Source organism: Plecotus auritus (assembly GCF_963455305.1).
Source record: "Plecotus auritus genome assembly, chromosome: 5".
In the NCBI taxonomy this organism is placed as follows: domain Eukaryota; kingdom Metazoa; phylum Chordata; class Mammalia; order Chiroptera; family Vespertilionidae; genus Plecotus; species Plecotus auritus.
The window spans coordinates 31605738-31625879 of record NC_137776.1 but is presented as its reverse complement, the minus strand read 5'-3'; the positions used below and the strand labels follow the sequence as shown (position 1 = coordinate 31625879).

Below are 20142 nucleotides of genomic sequence, written 5' to 3'. Positions count from 1 at the left end.
TTTCCAAAATACCTGATAAGGCTGTCTTAAGCAGTAGAAACTAGTCCTGAAATGACTGAATATAGGTTTGAAGTTGATCCTCAAAATAACAACACTTAACTTGTAATGATGGTGAAATGCGATTGTTATCTTCAGTTTAATTGGAAGATAACTGTATTCAGAATTCTGTTTGAGAGCGCAGAATCCCTGAATTCCAGACAATGGAACTTCAGATTGTAGACTAACCTTTCTACAGAAAAGGTACCTAAAAAACATCTTTTGCTGTGGGGCTCAGAAATCATAACACAGCAAAGCTCATAGTTATATCAACAAAAGGTCTTTTATTCTATCTATCATAACCCTAAATGGCTGTTCACTGTCTAGAGCTGCCTGGTACAGGAGAGCTGCAGATGCATTGAGTGTTTTTCCAAGCCAGAAGCCATCAAGAACAGTCCCCTTTATTTAGTACTTAATACATGCCACACCAATATTATGTACATGATCTGATTTGATCCAACAGCAATACTGGAGGCCAGCCCATCATCTCCACCTGACAGGAAGACATGCAATGCTCAGAAACGTTAAGTAACTTACCTAAGGTTGATCAGCCAGTATGTGCGGGACCGGCTTTAAACCTAGTCCATTGGACTCCAAAATGATGCCCACTATACCAAACTGCCCGCCACGATGTCGAATGAGAACTGAAAATACATCTGAAGTAGATAAATACAAATTGTTTTTGTTTTCTAATCACTATAAGCACAATTGGGTTATCTCTTTTAAATTAAAAAAAAATCTGTGAATTATGTTACAAACTTGAAAGCCATCTCTCTGTTGGGCAGTGAGTTGCACATGGGAAATTCAATGATTTCATTCTTGTTTTTCATTCTTTGCTAGCATGGATTTTGCCAGTTTCTGCAGAAGGTTCCAATTTTTAACATCTTATTCAGGTTTCCAGCAGACTTTGTGATAGCTCTCAGAATAATTCTTGGTGGAAGCCATGTTATTAGGGGACTCTGTGGGCTGCACAAGGTCACTGGCTTGCTAAGCAGATTTAGAGCAGTGGGGTCAGTCCTGGCTGCACATCAGAGCCCCCTGGGCACTTTTAATAACCATAATGCTAGGGCTGCACCTGGACCATTACATCAGGATCTCATGGGATGAGACCCAAGCATCAGGGTTTGGGGGGAGGGAGGTGTTTGTTTAAAAGCTCCTAAATGACTCCAATGTTCAGCTAAGGCAGAGAGCCACTGATTTAGAGGCTCCTAACGCCTATTGCCATGAGGGGTTGTTAGTCCAAGAGACCAGGAGTTCATATCTAACCTCATCTATGATTGTATGCCAAGGCTGTCTTCAGATTGTTTCTGCCCTCACCTGAACTGTTTTTAACCTACGAGATGCTTGGATGGGCAAGAAATCATGACTTCCTCTGGGTGTTCCCTGCAACAACATAACACTTTATTGTGTGAGAAATGGGCTGAGATTCAGATTTCCTTCTGGAGAAGAGAGAGTCTGATGATGAATAATCTCATTCCAAAACACAGAATCCCTCTACAAAAGTGGGAATCATAGCCAAAGGACTGTATCTCAGTCTTCTCCCCGTCTCCTTAGACTGTGTGGGAGTTCTTCTCATCTTGTTGAAATGGCAGTGCAAGCTTGGAGATGCTGCTGGCCATCAATAAACAATGGTTAGAAAACAGAACAGTCAGAAAGCTTGGGTCTGATGTATCTATAGTTTGTAACTGTGGAGGAGTCACTCGTGGCATTTCTGGGTCTGACTTTGCCCGTCTACAAATCATAAATGACTGAAGCTCCAGCTTGAATTGGGCGAGAGTCGATGAACCAAAACCAGACACCATTATTAATAAACGTTTCTATCAGTAAAACAATTCATATTGCTTTTTGATATGTAATATTCCTGTAGACAGGAATATCTGCACTTGGGAATTTCTCCCCCTTTTTCTTTCTTTTTTTTTTAAAAATAAATCTTTATTCAGATTATTACAATTATTTCTCCTTTTTCCCCCCTTAGCTCCCCTCCACCCATTTCCCACCCCACCTTCTGCCCTTACCTCCCCCCCACTGTCCTCATCCATAGGTGTATGATTTTTGTCCATTCTCTTCCTGAACCCCCCATACCCCTTTCCCCCTGAGAATTATCAGTCCACTCCCTTTCTATGCCCCTGATTCTATTATATTCACCAGATTATTCTGTTCCTCAGGTTTTTAATTCACTTGATTTTTAGGTTCGCTTGTTGATAGATATGTATTTGTTGTTCATAATTTTTCTCTTTACTTTTTTCTTCTTCCTCTTCTTTAAGAATACCTTTCAGCATTTCATATAATACTGGTTTGGTGGTGATGAACTCCTTCAGCTTTTTCTTATCTGTGAAGCTCTTTATCTGCCCTTCAATTCTGAATGATAGCTTTGCTGGGTAGAGTAATCTTGGTTGTAGGTTCTTGCTATTCATCACATTGAAAATTTCTTGCCACTCCCGTCTGGCCTGCATAGTTTCTGTTGAGAAGTCAGCTGACAGTCGTATGGGTGCTCCCTTGTAGGTAATTAACTGTTTTTCTCTTGCTGCTTTTAATATTCTCTCTTTGTCTTTTGCTCTTGGCATCTTAATTATGATGTGTCTTGGTGTGGTCCTCTTTGGATTCCTTTTGTTTGGGGTTCTGTGGGCTTCCTGGACTTGTAAGTCTATTTCTTTCACCAGGTGGGGGAAGTTTTCAGTCATTATTTCTTCAAATAGGTTTTCAGTATCTTGCTTTCTCTCTTGTTCTGGCACCCCCATAATTCTGATGTTGGTACGCTTGAAGTTGTCCCAGAATCTTCTTACATTATCTTCAACTTTTTGGATTTTTTTTTTTTTGCTTTTTGCTTTTTCGGTTGAGTGTTTTTTGCTTCTTTGTATTTCAATTCTTTGACTTGATTCTTGGGTTCCTCTATTCTGTTTCTGGGTCTCTGTATAATATTTTTTATTTCAGTCAGTGTATGTTTAATTTCTAGTTGGTCCTTTTTCATATCTTCGAGGGTCTCGTTATATTTATCGGCCTTTTCTAGGATATTCTTAAAAAGTCTTATAACCATGGTTTTGAATTCTATATCCAGTCGTTTGTTTTCCTCCATTTCTTTCGTTTGTGATCTGATTCTTTGACCCCGCATTTTCACTGATTCCCTGAGTTGGTAAGGTAGATATTTGTGCTAGGTTTCCAATATGGCCCAGTGGGTCTGCTTCCCCAGTTAACCTGAGGTGGACACTCTTGGTGCACCCCTTTGTGGACTGTGTGTACAGCCTTGTTGTAATTAAGTCTTGATTGTTGTTGGTATCACTGGGAAGAATTGACCTCTGGGCCAGTTTGCTGTAAGGATCAGCTGTGTCTATGCTGGGAGAAGTTCGGTGCTGGAGACAGCCTTATAGGATTAGACTTGCCAAATTGCAATAGCCTCTGTGCTCAGCTTGGATGGGGTGGAGTCTCAGTTTTGGCTTCCTGTCAGCCTTGCCCTTGCGCGCATGTGCGCTTTCAGTCCTCCGCCTTCCCCAGCTCGAGTCTCCGCCTGAGAGTCCAGACTCCCCCCACAAGAGCGTGGGTCCCCAGGGGCTCGCCTGGAACTGGGGTTCACTGCGGTCAGAACTGGGGCTCAGTGCCGTCAGGAGCCTCTGACTCCCTTTCACTAGGGAAAGCCTGTGGCAACTTCCGCAGCCTTTGTGCGAACTGGCGCGCGCGCGCGGGCACTTTCAGTCCTCCGCCTTCCCCGGCTCCCGAGTCTCCGCCCGAGAGTCCAGACTCCCCCCGTAAGAGCGTGGGTCCCCAGGGGTTCGCCCGGAACTGGGGTTCAGTGCTGTCAGAACTGGGGTTCAGTGCGGTCGGAAGCTTCCTTCCCCCTTCTGCCAGAGAAAGTCAGCCAGGCTCTCAGCCGCCCTTCCTCTCTGCGCGCACAAAGCCCCTTTGCCGTACCTCCAATTCTCTGTGAGCTTTCCTCTTTCCTTCTAGTTGTAGAATTTTCACTCAGCCAGCTTTCCTGTGGTTCTGGATGGTGTCCATTCTGTCTTTTAGTTGTAGTTTTGAAATTGTTATGCGAGGCAGCAGTTTAGGTGTTTACCTATGCCGCCATCTTGGTTTCCCCCTTTTTCTTCAAATGCTTTCTTCATGCAAGTTTCATAAGCAGGCAGAAATACTTGCTTCTGGGCCTTCTTGTAATGTAGAAAATATGTTCATGCTACTGCACTGTGATCTGTTGGCCTTTCAGATCCTAAAAGGCCTATTAACAGCAAAGCCATGAGTCATGCATTTTTCTCTTTTTAGCCTTTCCTTTTGGATTCAAGTAGTGAAATGACTGTGGGTTTAGAAAAATAAAAATATTTGTAAAGAAATCAAAGAAATATCTTCAACTTTGAATTTCAGATGTTCCCAATAATTCTCCCAGATGTTTATCAATATGCTTAGTTTACATATTTGTATAATGTGCTTATTGTATAATACCTAAAGAAGTATATTTATCTAGATATATTTACTATATTAAATCTATTCTAAGAGATTTATCGACTGAATTATTTTCTGTAATGTGATAGGGTTAAGTGAATAAGTCTTTACCTTCATAATTTTTAGAATTAGGCCCTCTCAAAACCATTAGATCAAAACAAAAACAACAAAAAAATAAACTCTTAGCTGACTGTGTACCCAAATACGCACATGAATATAGTTAGAACTCTACCGAACGTTTTTCAGTTTGGGCTAAAAGGGGAAGCTCCTTAGAGTTCAGCAGGTTTTTAACCTGCATAGTTTCACCTGAATACAGTTATGAAACTATGTAATATAATAACGATAAAAAAATAAGATTATGTTTAAAATGTGCCATCTTACTGAATGTTGAGTATGGCTTCATACTGTACTGTATTGTTAAAATCTGGATTGCTATATGGACAAGGAATCATTGATCATTAGGCTTCAGTGACATCAGAAATTACCACAAAATCAGGAAGAAAACAAAGAGGATTGACAAAAACTAGAGCATCATAGTAAAGTAAGCAATCAGAACGTGTGTCATGTAATACTGTATGGCTGTGTGCATTGGGACATCTTGCATAACGAGCGTTTTCCTGAATCTCCACATGGTGTGATAAATGCATAGCCTGACGGGTCCAGTCTGACGAGTCCTTTTCAGCGTGATTTGCATCTGGTATCCTCATGACAACAGGCTATAGGTTCTTTGCCTGAAGCCTGGGAGTCCTGAGAACCCCCTTCCTGTACTCCCTTTGGGTTTGGAGTCAAAAGCTGAAATGTGCACAGAAGCCAAACAGTTCATGTAAATGAGGGCAAGGAGGCCAGATTTAAAACGAAGGGGAGACTGGGCAAGCTAGAGAGGGTGTGATGCAGCTAAAGGGACCAGCTACTGCATAGCTCCAGCTGACCCGAGCTGTGTGGGAAGATAATGTGCTGCCACTGAACTTTTTTTAATTCTCTTAATTTTAAATGTGACCAATCATTCAAAACATTTTAAAAACATATTTGGGTACACAGTCAGCTAAGAGTTTTTTGTTGTTTGGGATAAACAAAATGCAAGGACAGGCTGAATAGAGCCCCTACATCAGTTTAGGACTTCTGCTGTGTTAAGAGAATGAGCCAATTTATCTATTTCAGGTCTACCTTCTTTGAAAGCCTAGAACCTTGTGCTCACCAGTGAAATTATTAAAACCCATCTTTGCATGCTAGAAGGCTTTTTTCGTATAAAGCAATGGGGTTTTGACCCTTTGTAGTCCTCAAGGTGCATTACCTCCCCCCTAGCTCAGAATGTCTTATATACCTAGATCCCCCTTTCTGTCTGAACCTCTCAGGTCAGGTGGGGTCTCTGACTCTCTCATGTATGCGGGATTTCCATACATATGTATGTATTAAATTTGGTTATTTTCTCTTGCTAAAAAAAAAAAAAAAAAAGAAGAAGAAATACCTAGAAAAGTTTTTAGACCTAGAAAAGTTTTATTCTTTGTCTTTATATGAGGATTTACTAAGCAAGCAGGAAAATAAAATGCTTTTAGACAATCCCCTTGTCCATGTTCTGCGGCAGGACCTTTCATCGGCCTGTTCATTAACACCTGTGGCTGCCGCGGGACGGCCATCATCGGAGGACTCGTGAACTCGCTTGGCTGGGTGTTGAGTGCCTATGCCGCCAACGTTCATTATCTCTTTATTACCTTCGGAGTGACAGCTGGTAAGCATATCGATTTTATTTTAATTTGACATTAAATGTTTTGATTGGGCATTTTGGCAATACATTTTATTGTGCAGAAAAGGGACCCATTAAAGTATTTTGTCTTTCTGTCTCCTCCATCGCCGCCCCCCACCCCCATTTTATCCTCCAGGAAATACTTTTTAATATGTTAAATATGCCTTAAGTATGCCAGAACAATCTAACAACTGTACTTGGTCTAATAGATTTTTTTTTAATAGAGCGAGGAAAGGAGGGAGGGAGGGAGGGAGGGAGGAAGAAAGAAACACCGATGTGAGAGGGACACATTGATTGGTTGTCTACCGCATGCACCCCAACCGGACCTAGGAGCTGAACCCACAACCCCTTGATATCACAGGCAGACAGTCTACCCATTGAGCAACACCAACAGGGCACTCACTAATAGAATTTAATTAAATCTTCCATACCTGGTTCTAAGCACTATCCTTTCTCTTATAAGTAACAGGAAAAGGGGGGTAAAAATACAGATGTAGGTTAAATATTCAGGAAATTAATAACATTCTCATTTAAAAACTGCAGAATTGAGCATGAATCACAGAATAATCATTTTGTCTTTTAGCCCTGTTCAAATTAATGAAATAGCAGCAAAACCATCTACATGTAGAGACCAAAAAGCAAATCTAGAGCACAGTTAGAGTGGTAGTCCCCAGTGGAGAGGTAAAAATTGGCTGCCAGGCAGCACGGTTTGCATATTCGTTCTGACAAATAGCTCCCCAGCCATAATTTCCTTTATCAACAGGTAGCAGAATTCACACGGATAAGAAGTAGTTTCTTACTGGTACAGTTGTTCTTAAATGAACCAGAACCAGCTGACTTTCTTTTTTGACTACAGGCTTTTTTAGAAACTTGTCCTCGTAACAGTCCAATGAATAGAGCTCGCACAGGATTTTTGTATTATAGGTAAGGAGATAAACACTCTTTCTGCTGAGACTGAGACACACTGGGGTCTCTGGGCAGACATGTGGGCCCCCCTATGCAATTGATCTGGTCGTGTTTGGTTATATGGACTATGACTTGATCCTAATAACCAGGACTTGAGACTTATTCTCATCATTTAGAGATTTCTGTTACATTCTTTGTTTAAATGGAATTTTATTTCTTGCAGTTAATTGCTTATTGATCCTCAAATATCTCTTTATTTATTTATTTATTTATTCATCCATTTATTTAGTCAATGAATGTTTATGGATCCAAAGAAGTAGGAAGAAAATTAGAAGGCTTTGAAAGAAAAGAGTTAGATGCAAAAATATACTGCAAAGGCAGGTGATGGATATATATTTATATCGCTGTACAGTTTGTGTTTGAAAGAAACTTTGTTGGTATCCTTTATTCCTAAAAGCATTTCAGACATATTTGTTTGTATCTTTCTTTTTAAAAAATATGTTTTTATTGTTTTTAGAGAGAGAGGAAGGGAGAGGCAGAGAGAGATAGAAACATCGATGAGAGAGAAACATCAATGGGCTGCCTCCTGCATGCCCCCAACGACCACTGAGTCTGGCTGCATTTTTATTTTTAACACCTCAGCAATTAAAATTGGGTGGGAGTGTTCTCTTATTAAGCAGAAAATTAATGTCTGTTTGAGCAATTTTACTTAGCCAAGGAAGTCTGGACAAATTTCAATTTTGCCAGGGCTCCCTTGTCTTAAAGCCTGGCTCTGAAGACACCTTTTCTCCCACCACCCAGACCTGGAACCACAGGATGTTCTCCCTTCTGAGCCTCCTTCCTCCACCCGCCTCTTGGGCTGTAAGCCCATCCTCTAAACCTAAGAGCGGTGAATAATTGTTCCAGGGTCCTTCACAGGGCAGGACATTTGCAGAGCTTTGACTGATGGGGGGCTTGAGCCAGAATAACCATCCCAAGTCCTGTCCTATAAGCTCATGTAATAACTGTGGGCAGTCAGAGACAGTACCAGGGATGACAGGAAAGCACGGCCTTGCTCCAGAGCTTCCATTCTGATGTGAGAATTGATCTTATTCTATTATCAAAATAAGTTGTATTGCAAAGCCTGTTGGGGGAACTGATGGGCTAGAAACTTTGGGGATGACCCTCTTGGTACTTACCCACCGAGCTATTTTTGAACAAGTATTAGTTGTTGTTTTCAAATAGCATAGAGACAAAGATAATGCAATGCAGATGATCTTCAAATGCTGCCGATTCTGGAGATGGCCATTTATGTTGTGCTGTGTGCTTTTTCTTCCCCTTTCAACCGCGCAGGCTTTGGGAGCGGGATGGCCTACCTGCCGGCGGTGGTCATGGTGGGCAGATACTTTCAGAAAAGGCGCGCCCTTGCCCAGGGCCTCAGCACCACGGGGACCGGCTTTGGCACCTTCCTCATGACGGTCTTGCTGAAGTACCTGTGCGCGGAGTATGGGTGGCGGAACGCGATGTTCATCCAAGGCGCCGTCTCCTTAAACCTGTGTGTTTGCGGGGCGCTCATGAGGCCCCTCTCTCCTGGGAAGGAGGGAAAGGACCCAGCAGGGAGAGATGCGCAAGTCCCCCCTGCTCACTCCACAGAATCTGTTAAGTCCAGTGGACAGCTGGGCAGGGCAGATGAAAAGGAGGGCAGTCCCGGGTGCGAGGAGACCCTGGGTGACCTTGCAGACCAGGCGTGCCCAGAGGAGGCCGGGCACAGGAAGAACATGTGTGCCTTTCGGGTGCTGAAGATGGTGAGCCAGCTGACCCTGAGGGTCAGGAAGGGCTTCCAGGAATGGTACTCCGGTTATTTTGGGGCAGCCTCACTCTTTACTAATAGGGTGTTTGTAGCTTTTATTTTCTGGGCTCTGTTTGCATACAGCAGCTTTGTCATCCCTTTCATTCACCTCCCAGAAATAGTCAATTTGTATGATTTATCAGAGCAAAACGACGTTTTCCCTCTGACGTCAATTATAGCAATAGTCCATATCTTTGGAAAAGTGATCCTGGGCATCGTGGCGGACTTGCCCTGCATCAGCGTCTGGAATGTCTTCCTGATGGCCAACCTCACCCTTGTGCTCAGTATTTTCCTTCTGCCACTGATGCACACATATGCCAGCCTGGCAGTCATCTGCGCTCTGATAGGCTTTTCCAGTGGTTACTTCTCCCTGATGCCTGTAGTGACTGAAGACTTGGTGGGGATTGAGCACCTGGCCAATGCCTATGGCATCATCATCTGTGCTAACGGCATCTCTGCATTGCTGGGACCACCTTTTGCAGGTAATGTACAAGGTTTTATTTTATTTTATTTTACTTTTAATTTTTTTATTGATTTCGGAGAGGAAGGTAGAGGGAGAAAGAGAAAGAAACATACACGATGAGAGAGAATCATTAATTGGCTGCCTCCTGCATGCCCCCTACTGGTGATCGAGCCCACAACCCGGGCATGTGCCCTGATGGGGAATCGAACCCTGACCTGGTTTATAGGTCGACACACAACCACTGAGCCACGCTGGTCAGGCAACCATATAAGGTTTTAAAGCTTAGAGTGCATGTAGATTGTTAGGTTGTATTCTCATCGATGTTATGAAGTCCAAGGTAAATAAGAAAGAAGTTTCCATTTGTGTACACGCCTTTTTCCTTCTCATTCCTGCCCCCAAATTTCTCACTTATACATTTTAGCAAGGTAAAGGTCATTCTTTCATGTAGAATGCACATGAACTTTTGATCCTCATCTATGAAGTAAGCTGCCAGCAGTCAAGTGGGTAGACAACAGGATAGTGCAGAGCCCCGCCAGGACTGAAGGGTGCAGCCTCTCCCCAGCTCCAGCTGATTTCTGTCACCAAGCGATATGGAGAACTATTGCCTGATCTTCTATTGTTGGGGTTGTAGTCTCCCAAGAGAAACTAAGACTGGAACACTTAGGTGACATTTTCAGATTTTCAAAAGACTGTAAATCCAACAGAACACATCTCTGGGCTGGATCTAGCCCTGTAGTAATTTTCTATTGCTGCTGGAATAAATTACCTTGAACGTAGTGGCTTCAAACAGTACAGATTTATGATCTTACAGTTGTAGAGGTCAGGCTAAATTGGATCACAATGGGTTAAAATCAAGGTCTCAGCAGAACTAAGGAGGAATCCGTTTCCTTGTCTTATACAGCTTCTGGAGGCTGCCTGGTTTTTTGGCCCCTGGCCCCTTCCTCCAACCTCTAAGCCAGCAGCACAACATCTTCTCATCTCTCTCTGATTCAGACTCTCCTGCCTCCTTCTTTTACTTATGGAGACACCCATGATTACATTGGGTCCACCAGATCATCCAGGATAATCCCCCATCTCAAAGCCTTTAACATAATTGCATCAGCAAAATCCCCTTTGCCACGTAAGGTAACATTCACAGGTTCCAGGGACTGGGACTTGGGCATTTGGGGAAAGTTGGAGCATTCTGCTTACCTCAGGCTTAGTTGACAGACATCTAAGATAAGTTCTCTCACATGTATTCACCTCAGTTCAACAGAAAATTTGCTTTTTGCAAATGGGCATACCAGAAGTCCTGTGTCAGGCCAGGTACCTCTCTGCAGCCTCCTATGGGGCGGGTTTACACTTTGTGGAAAGGCACATAAGGGTTGGGCAGGTAGACTCAATCCCCAAGAGGCCAGGTACTGGGGAAAGATGACAGGGTCTACCCTCTATCTAAGGATTGAAGGCAGGGACTGAGGCCAAAGTCTGGAGATGGCTATCAGGGTGACCAGGCCAGGGCAGGTGGCAATTGTCATAGCTGCCAGAGGTTGTGAGCAGTGTTTTAAACTAACCTGGTAGAGCCTCAGCGGTTCAGATGTCCCTGCTCACATAGTCTGCAGGAATACCTCTTCCCAGTGGGTGGGGAACCCATGGGTGCAGGACAAAACCTTCCCCGTCCCTTCCTTCCCCCTCTTTCTACATATCCTATCGCTATTGCCTGTCCTAGGAACCCACTGGTGGAAGGCTTATGGTGACACACCCATCTTTAAGTCCCCATCACAATTTGAAGTTCAAGAAGTCATGAATTTTGGCTGCATGGCTAATAGCACTGGCAACTGGCTGACTAAGGTTAAGGCCCAAGAATCACGTTAGGAAATTTGAAGGCTATATACGGGAACTCCTGGATCAGGCAGCTCCTCTTTTCTGCCTATGCACAGACGCAGACACAGTATTTCTAGGTAAACTATTGGCAGCTGAATAGTCTGAACTTGCTCATTGATCTCATTGTACAGAATTCTCTATCAGTCATGGAAACCTTTGGCTATAAGAGAACACCCTGCCAATGGTAGCTTAAACAGAGATTTAATTGTGTCATGTAACCAGAAATCTAGAGTCCTGGGACTAGATGATAGTGGGACTAGATGATAGGGCTCCACCACAACATTCTCATTTAAATATGAAGGAGGAAGAAAGAAAAGACTCAATTCCAGCAGACTTCTACTTATATCTGATTGGCCAGGACTGTGTCGCACAGTTAGTCTAAGCTTCCAGGGGGACTGAGAATTGGAGTATTTTCTTTTCAGCCTTTGTACAAGAAGAAGAAAAAGAGAAAAGAATTGGGATTGGGTGTTGGATCAGTCAACCAATGGTACTTTCCAGAGATATTAAACTGAAAAATTCATTAAGGGGATGAGGTTATTGTGGCTCACCTACCCTCTTGTTGGAGGACCTTCATTTATATTGTATGTGGAAATGGAATCTGTCATTGATGGTCCTTTGCATGATCCACAGGTACTTTCTGCTTCCAATGGTCAGTCTGGGATTATCTTTATACTGACCACCAGATTTCAAGAGCAGCATCACAACACAGCTATGAGGTGCTGCATAAGTAATTCATGATCAATGTTAATTAAAGCACCAAAATTTGCCAGCTTGGTTTCCTTGTCCCATTCCTAGGGTCATGTCCTTCTCACTCATTTGAATTCTAGTGCACTTTCTTGAGTGAAAGAGAAAGGAATTGCAGCTAGAAGACAGGTTGGGGTGGCTAAGTTGGTGGGAGTATCATCCCATACACCAGAGGTGGTGGGTTCGATTCCTGGTCAGAGCACATACCCAGATTAGGGGTTCAATCCCCAGTTGGGGTATGTACAGGAGGCAACCGATAGATATTTCTCTCTCTCTCTCTAATCAATAAAAAATTAAATTAAAATCTTTTAAAAGGCTTCATATATTATTAAAAAATGAAGAAGAAGCCAGGGAGTTAGTTATACCCAGTCTTCAGTCATCAGACGTTATCTCTACCTGCTTCAAGGTTCCTCCCTAGAAGTGGACTCTAGATGAATGTGGTTCACCATGATGGTAGAAACCGTTTTATTAGTGGTGCAGAACCTTCTATGAAGGTGTGTCAAATGCTGCTATGGAGATGCTAAAATCAATGTTCTCATGTGCATGTCAAGGCCAGCAGCCTAAAGAAGACTTTGCTTCTTTTTATTTGTTTCTTCTCCTTCCACCGAACCCACGCACTAAGGAACGCTGAACACATCACTGGCTAACTGCACTGTGTCTAAGTCATTGACTTTCCAGGCCAAGAAGCCAACACTGCAGTGAAGTGCAAGCCCAGCCTTTATGCATTGTAGTTCAGAAGTGACTGGCAATATGAGCGACTCAATAACATTAAAATCTTGCTAGAAATTTCAGGTGGGATAGAAATTACTACTTAGCTGGATTTGCTATAAGGTAAATTACTGTTCACATCACCTTTTTTAAAATGGGTTTGGAAATGAAGGTGGATTTCATTTTGCAAAGCAGTTTCTACTGGCATCAAAAATTCTGGTACAATTTAGTAGCAATCACACATTTCCACTAAGGAGAAGAATGTATAACCAAAGACATTGAACAGATATTTTCACCATGTCACTTAGCAGCATGAACTTCTTGGGATAATTCATGTATAATATTGCTGGGCATTCAGTTTTCCTTTAAAGATGTAATAATAATAGATTTTCTAGATGTTTCCAGTATAAAATATAGCCAAACTCGGCCAACAGATTTAACTGACCAAGAAGCTACACATATTTCCTCCAATTGCTTGAAATATAACACCTAATAACAATTTGCAATGTTTTCCACCAAAAGCTGGGAAAGCATTTAATAAGAAAAACAGCTGTCATTCATCATTTGACAGACTCAAATGAAAAGGAAATGCAATTTTATAGGGAACCAAATTTTACTTTGAAGCTGTTGATTTGAATTGATGGTTGGATCAGGAGTTGCCAAGGATCCCAGGCTGCAAACCAAGGAACCAGGATCAGACCTGTAGGGGGAGATGGTTAAGGACAGCTTGTCTGAAACCTCTGGTTTCTGAAGAGTTTTGTCCACATGTTGCTGGGTCAAAGCACATGGTCAAGTACAGCATCTCGTGACTTACTTTGCATCTGAATCAAACTGAGTTGAGTGCAAACTAGAGGTGCCAGAGAAAGATAAAAGGATCCAGAGTCATTTAAAAAGAAATCCTAAAGGTAGATTGGAGAAACCTATGGGATTAATCGAACACAAAATTGGGGACTATTCATCCAATTTGTATTGTTAAGTTGTTTGGTGAAGTTGGGTTTACTTTTTAAATAAGTAACTTTTAAATACTGGGGTCCCAGATTTCGAGAGGGCACAGGCCAGGCCCAGGGACCTCACTGGTGCACAATCGGGGCTGGGGAGGGACTGCGGGAGGGCTCCAGGGCGTGCCTGGCCCATCTGGCAAGCTAACCTACCAGTTGGAGCACCTGCCCCCTGGTGGTCAGTGCATATCATATTGAGCGGTTGAGCAGCCTTAGCATATCATTAGCATGTTACCCTTTTTTTTGATTAGTTGAACAGCCAACTGGTCAACTGGACACTTAGCATATTAGGCTTTTATTATATAGGATACTTAGCAGACATTTTCTGTAGTCTGCAGAGACAAGAGGGAGCATGGTGTGGTGGGAAGGAGATGTGAAAGTGTTCTAAGGGTGATGGTGTTTATTATTATACCCTCCAGAAGGGGGAATAGTACATGTACAGATGAGGAGCCAAGAGAAATGTGTTTGAAACTCTAAAATATTTGGTATGGCTTGTGCTCATGGTCAGCTCAGGGCAGTAAGGGAGAATGGTGGGTAGGCCACATCACAGAGCCTTGGAGCTTAGATTAACCACTCACCCAAAAAGTAAATCGTCTGAACTAAAAACAAATTAATTTTCCAGCCAGTTAGGATTTTGTCCTATTTTGAGGTCCGTGCTAAGCAGCAATGGTATTTCAGCAACTCCTTTTAGCTAGCGGTGTTTGTGGTTTAGAGCCATCATTTTCTACTCTGTCAGTTGATCATATGAAAAGTGAAGATTTAACTATTAAAATTACAAGGTCGTCTTTCCTCTGGGATGAGTGGAGTATGAGAACCTCATTTATAGTTATTGATGTTTTTAAATGGTCACTTATGGATAGTCCTGTTGTGTGTATACTCCACTTACATATACAGACTTCTCTGCATTATCTGCAAAGGACTCATTCATTGGTCATGATTCACAGTGGTCTACGGTGGCCAAATGGTGACACTGAGCAGAAGTTTGTTTTTTTGTGTTTTTTTTTTGTTCGTATGTCAGCGCGCCTTTCTGATTTAGTTCTGAGGCAGAGTCATTATTTTCAGATTATATGTCTAATCTTTTCTGTTCCTCTTGTCTCAAATTGGAGATTAAGAAAAGACAATAGAGCATTTTACTAAGCCACCTGGAAAGAGTCTGATATTTTCTTTTTTTAATCAAATGACAAACTCAAAACTTGGTTAACTCTTAAAGTATATCCAGAATGTATAGCTTTGGGGTAGTTAAAAATTATAATTTTTAATGCTATTAAGTGTTTGTTTTTCTTTATGACTACCATGACTGATCCAGACACATACACTGTGCATTAGGTACAGTAAACAAAGTGATATGGAGAACTACCAGGAAGTCGGAGGTGCTGGCTCCTCCTTTAACAGTTACTTTTATGTAGTTATTTGTTGGTGGGAGAAGGATAAATTGCATTTATGCATTCATTTGCCAGTAATATAGTTTTTAAAACATATTTTGAAATGTGGCCATGAAATGCTATGTTTGGTCATTAAATCATTTATATTTTTCTGATGCCTTTGCTAATTAATGCACTTGAAATGGAAAAGGTAAATGCTTATATGCTTACATTTTTACCATAAATAAAATTTTTGTGTGTGGCTTAATCCTCTCAGTTTGCATAGTTGGCTATGTGGGAACCATGGCGTGTGATTGACTCTTAGAATTAATCACTGAAGGGAAAGAAACATCTTATAGCATAGTTTCTGAGACTTTCTTTTTCATGTTTAACAACTCTGAAATCAGAATGCATTTTACCAAGTCCTACAAAACATTGAGTCATATTTTAATTGACAAGGATATGTCTTTCTTATTGATACATAAGGTAGGAATGAATAACGTAATTCATGGTATCTTAGAATCAATGAAATACTGTAGTATTTTATAGAGTGAACAGTAAAATTATGATCTGAAAGTATTAGATTACAGTATTAGAGTATTATTTAAAAGGAACTGATAATTTAATTGACATTTAAGGCTATTTGGCAATTTAAAGTTTCGTAAATGTTAAGTTTTATAGCTGTAAATATGAATTTTGTAGAACCTGGGAAATGTAATTCTTTCTGAAACTGATGTTTACCCTCATACACTTCAGAATGACAGAAAACCCAAGTGACTTCTCATAAGCCTCTTGATATACACTAGAAATTTCTTCAAAACTGTTTTGAAGGTTTTGGAAAAGATTTGTATTTATATTTGTAAAAAAACAAAATCATTAGATTCACTTTTTCATTGCTGGCTTTGTGCCTGCCTGAGAATTACCCCGAGGGCTATGAGCATAAGATTCTCCAGCGTGGGTTCCCCAGGCTACTGTTACAGTGCCTTAAAAAGTGTCCCTAGGGCTTAGAAGATAAATGCACCCATCCCCAGGTACTGAGGACTCTGGTTCATACAGCCCAGACTTAAAAAGGGATAAAGGAAAAGTTTAAGGCATTAAATGACATACGTGTAAATTATAGAAATACTTATAGTCACAATAAGTGCTTGCTTTAATTTAGCAACTATATTACACTGAATATATTCTTTTTTGTTTTGTAGGGTGGATCTACGACATCACACAAAAATATGATTTTTCCTTCTATATATGTGGTTTACTTTACCTGGTAGGAATACTCTTTTTACTGATTCAACCATGTATTCAGATTATAGAACAATCCAGAAAGAAATCCATGGGTGGCACACAGGTGTAGTGTCACATGATGTTTCATGTGAGATTTCTTTGTGGTTCTCACGCCTACCTCGCCTGGTCGCTGTGAGGAGCCAATGACATATCGTGGGAAAGCGCTTTTGTACGGTCACTGGCACTGTCATTTGTAAACGCCATCATCATTGCTTCATGTAAGAGCAGCACTGCCTTCTTCCACTTGGGGAGAAGCGATGAACGGTAATAAGGACTTCACGCGTTTGGCAGTGACAATGTCCTTCAAAGACAGCCTATTAGTAATTGGTAGAAATGCCCTCATAAAAACCGCTCTCTCTCGCCATCCACTGGGACTAGGGTTTTAGATACAGCTTTTTAAAACAGAGACAAGGGATAAAAGCTTTTCAGCCCAACTACTGGCAGACCTCATTTTATTGTGCTTCATTTTATTGCTTTTCACAGATATTGTGTTTTTTACAAATCGAAGGCAAGACCCTCCACCAGCAAAAGGATTGTGACTTGCTTTATTGTGACTCTCACTTTGCTGCAGTGGTCTGGAACCAAACCTGCAATATCTGTGAGGTCTGCCTGTACTGTGTAAAGTGAAAATAAAACATCTAAATGCTTCTGGAAAGCTCACAGATAAATGGGTTTTAAGCACAAGAATATGATTAGATTTCAGAAATTCATTGTCACAGGAAGCCATTGATCTCTCACTGTAAAATAAATACAGGATCTAATTTCAAAGGTAATACATATAGTACAATTAAAGAAAAAATTTCTATTTTTATGAAAGAATTCTGCAGCTAGGGAGTACAATTTCTCAATCTTCCTCCAAGAAAAGCATTTGCCATCAATCCTAATCCAGTAAGATCCAGTTATAAATGGAATCCTAAGACAAAAACCTAAATAACAATTTCCTTAGTGAAAGTGTATTTGTACTCACAACTTCTGAATCAAGGGCTATGATTCAAGCACTTTAATTCATATCATCCTCCTCTTTGTTTATGAGCACAATCTGGGGCCTATAAAATTATTTTTTTCTGAGTTCTCATGCTTGGTAAATAAAATAGAGAACTAATTGCGGGTTGATATGAAGTTGGTGGTTAAATCATTTGTAAAATGTGTTACAAATCCAGAATTTAAGACTGATGTTGTGAGGGTAATAAACGGAGTCGCCTTGGTGTGGGTATCTGTGCACCTGACCTTGGAGCAGTGGTAGCAAATAGCCCCTCTCCAGTGGCTGAGCTATACACAATTTAAAAAGTCTCCTGAACTATTTCCTACAGAAGATAACTGTGATCCATGACATCAAATTCTCTTCCTTTATCTGAGAGCTCTATTTTTCTAAGCCAAAGATTTTTCAGATTGCAGAATGTTCTTCCCAGAATCATTTTGAAATTTCTGGCTGCCTTACTTGTTTACACATATTTTAGAACTGTTTAAATTTCTACTCACAATTTGCTTATCACACACAAAAATCCTTTAATATCATTGCCCAGTGTCTTGGGTCAAATTTATCTAGAGTGAGTACAGACCATTCTCAGTTATCCTTGGTAAATTAGAGGCAGGAATGATACTAGTAATTAGAAACACAGAATGCTACCCCCTGCCTAATTTGGCTAGTGGTTTCAGTGTCCTACTCTATGAAACACTCCAGAGCTGTTGACATGTAATTGCATAGAGATAAATTTCCTTTTTTTCATCTTCATTATTTTCTGCCCTGATGCCTAGTGGGAGGGGTTGCACAATGAGAGGGACCCTGAAAATAACAATAATAATAAAAGGCAGCTAATGAAAAGGAGAAACAAGAGCATGGCTAGTATACACACTCAATGTTACCTCCAATGATTCGAGAATTGCCTGTAAATTAGTCTAGTTAATAAATGGCATGGCACACTCCATTTTGTTCAACACCTATTTAGTACCATTACAGCTTTGGCTGCTGTTAAAGAACTCAGCTCTCTATTTTGATAAAGGTAATCTTAAATGCTGAGGCAATGCTCTCTCTCTCTCTCTCTTTCTCTCTCTCTCTCTCTCTCTTTCTCTCTTTCTAAATCTATATATGATGAAATTAGGATGGTTAGATGGAAAAACATGTGTTTTACAACTGACCACAGAACTTCATTACTTTCATGTTCTGACAACACCAAATTAACAAGAGGCAGTGTTCAAGATTTTGAATGGTGCTCTAGCCAATGCATTTTGATGCTCACTGCTGGTTATGCGATCATAAATATCAACTTTTATCCAATGACCTGGCTTTAGTATCATGTCTAAGTTAAACCTGCTCCATTGTTTGTGGTGATTTCTACCACACAGAAGTTCTCATTTTACAAAAATAGGGTAAAATCTGCCTGCAATATTCACATTGACAACAGAATAATAGAGAATGCTATAAAGGATTATAGCACATGTATTACTTCCTGTTTAAAATGTTATTATTTACAGTTCTTTGAAGATATTATAAAAGGTTAATTGTGTATTTATGTGCTTCGTAGTTTCCCCCTCATGTATCCAAGTAATTTTTATTTATGTTCAACTAAATAAATGTAGTCCTGTTTAAAGATGGTCAGTGAGTTTTTGTATAAAATCTCTAATTTTTTGGCCTTAAAAGGAAAACTCCTAAAGTGTAACTGATGATTATCTGTTTGGTTCTGGCCCCTGGAAGTTTTTATTAGTGTGGTCATAAAACCACCTGGAGAGAATCACCCAGGGTGTCCAAACTGCCAAGTCCAGCTATTAAATTTAAAATGCACACACCTCTTAATCTAAAGAATGCATTTCTAAAATATTTTCCTACACATGGACGAAGACAGATGAACAGAATTTTTTTTATTATTTATTGTTTATTATATGAAAGACTGGAAACATTTTTATTCTCCATCATTAGGGAAGTATTAAATAAAATATGGTACTTATGCAACTATTGTTTTAAAGATATATCTATATATAGAATAGGAAAATAATATCCAAGATAGATTGCCAAAAGAAAAAAGCAAGATAATGTACTCCCAATTGTACTTTGTTAACAACAAAAGGAAGTTATTCACAGGGTCTCTATATGTATGGAACATTTCTGGAAGGAGACACACGAAAACATGAATAGTGGTCGGCTCTGGTGAGCTAAGTTTAGGGACTTGGGTAGGTCTGACTTTTTTCCTTATGCACATAATGCTTTTTCAATTTAAAACTTATATCCAATATTATTTTAAATGCAGATTCTTGAGGCTACTTAAAACCTAGTGAATTGGAATCTTGGGGGATGGGGCCAATAAACCTGTCTTTTAAATAAGCTTATCAGTCGATTCTTGTGTGCACTAAGATTGGAGATCCGCCATCAACATATTTACAAGTAAAACATTCCAATCAATTTCAAATACTTGTCCTGACTGTCGCTTACCAATTATTTCCTTTTATACAACATCCTGGTCAATTACTATATTCAGAGCACTCATAGTGTATAATATTTTTATTCTACTACATCTTTCTGTTTCCATGGTGGTTTTGTAATCAGCAAATGTAAATCGGGCTTCCATAAGAACAAGGCAGGTTGATGTCTGTGCCTGTCCTCTAGCCAGCATGCAGAAGTAAGCTGCTGTTGCACAGAACTACAAGTGACAAAGTGATAACTAAGCTAAGGGAAACTTGACTGGTAACCTGTTTAGATGAAACTGTAATTAATAATATAACAGATACATAAGGGTTCAGTAAGATGACTGAAGAACTATCATCATCGTGTCTACTTGTCAACTGAAAGATACAGA

The 20142-nt window shown here is 40.5% G+C and overlaps 1 protein-coding gene across 1 annotated transcript in view; it reads left to right on the top strand.

Moving 5' to 3' along the window:
• Positions 1–19664, top strand: part of SLC16A14 (solute carrier family 16 member 14) — a 31546-nt gene extending 11882 nt beyond the window's left edge. The window contains exons 3-5 of the mRNA XM_080670674.1: positions 6047–6190; positions 8444–9421; positions 16273–19664. Of these exons, the coding sequence (XP_080526800.1) occupies positions 6047–6190; positions 8444–9421; positions 16273–16424 (1274 nt within the window). The 3' untranslated portion in view covers positions 16425–19664. The remainder of the gene's footprint in view (positions 1–6046; positions 6191–8443; positions 9422–16272) is intronic.
• The last annotated feature ends 478 nt before the right edge of the window (positions 19665–20142 follow it).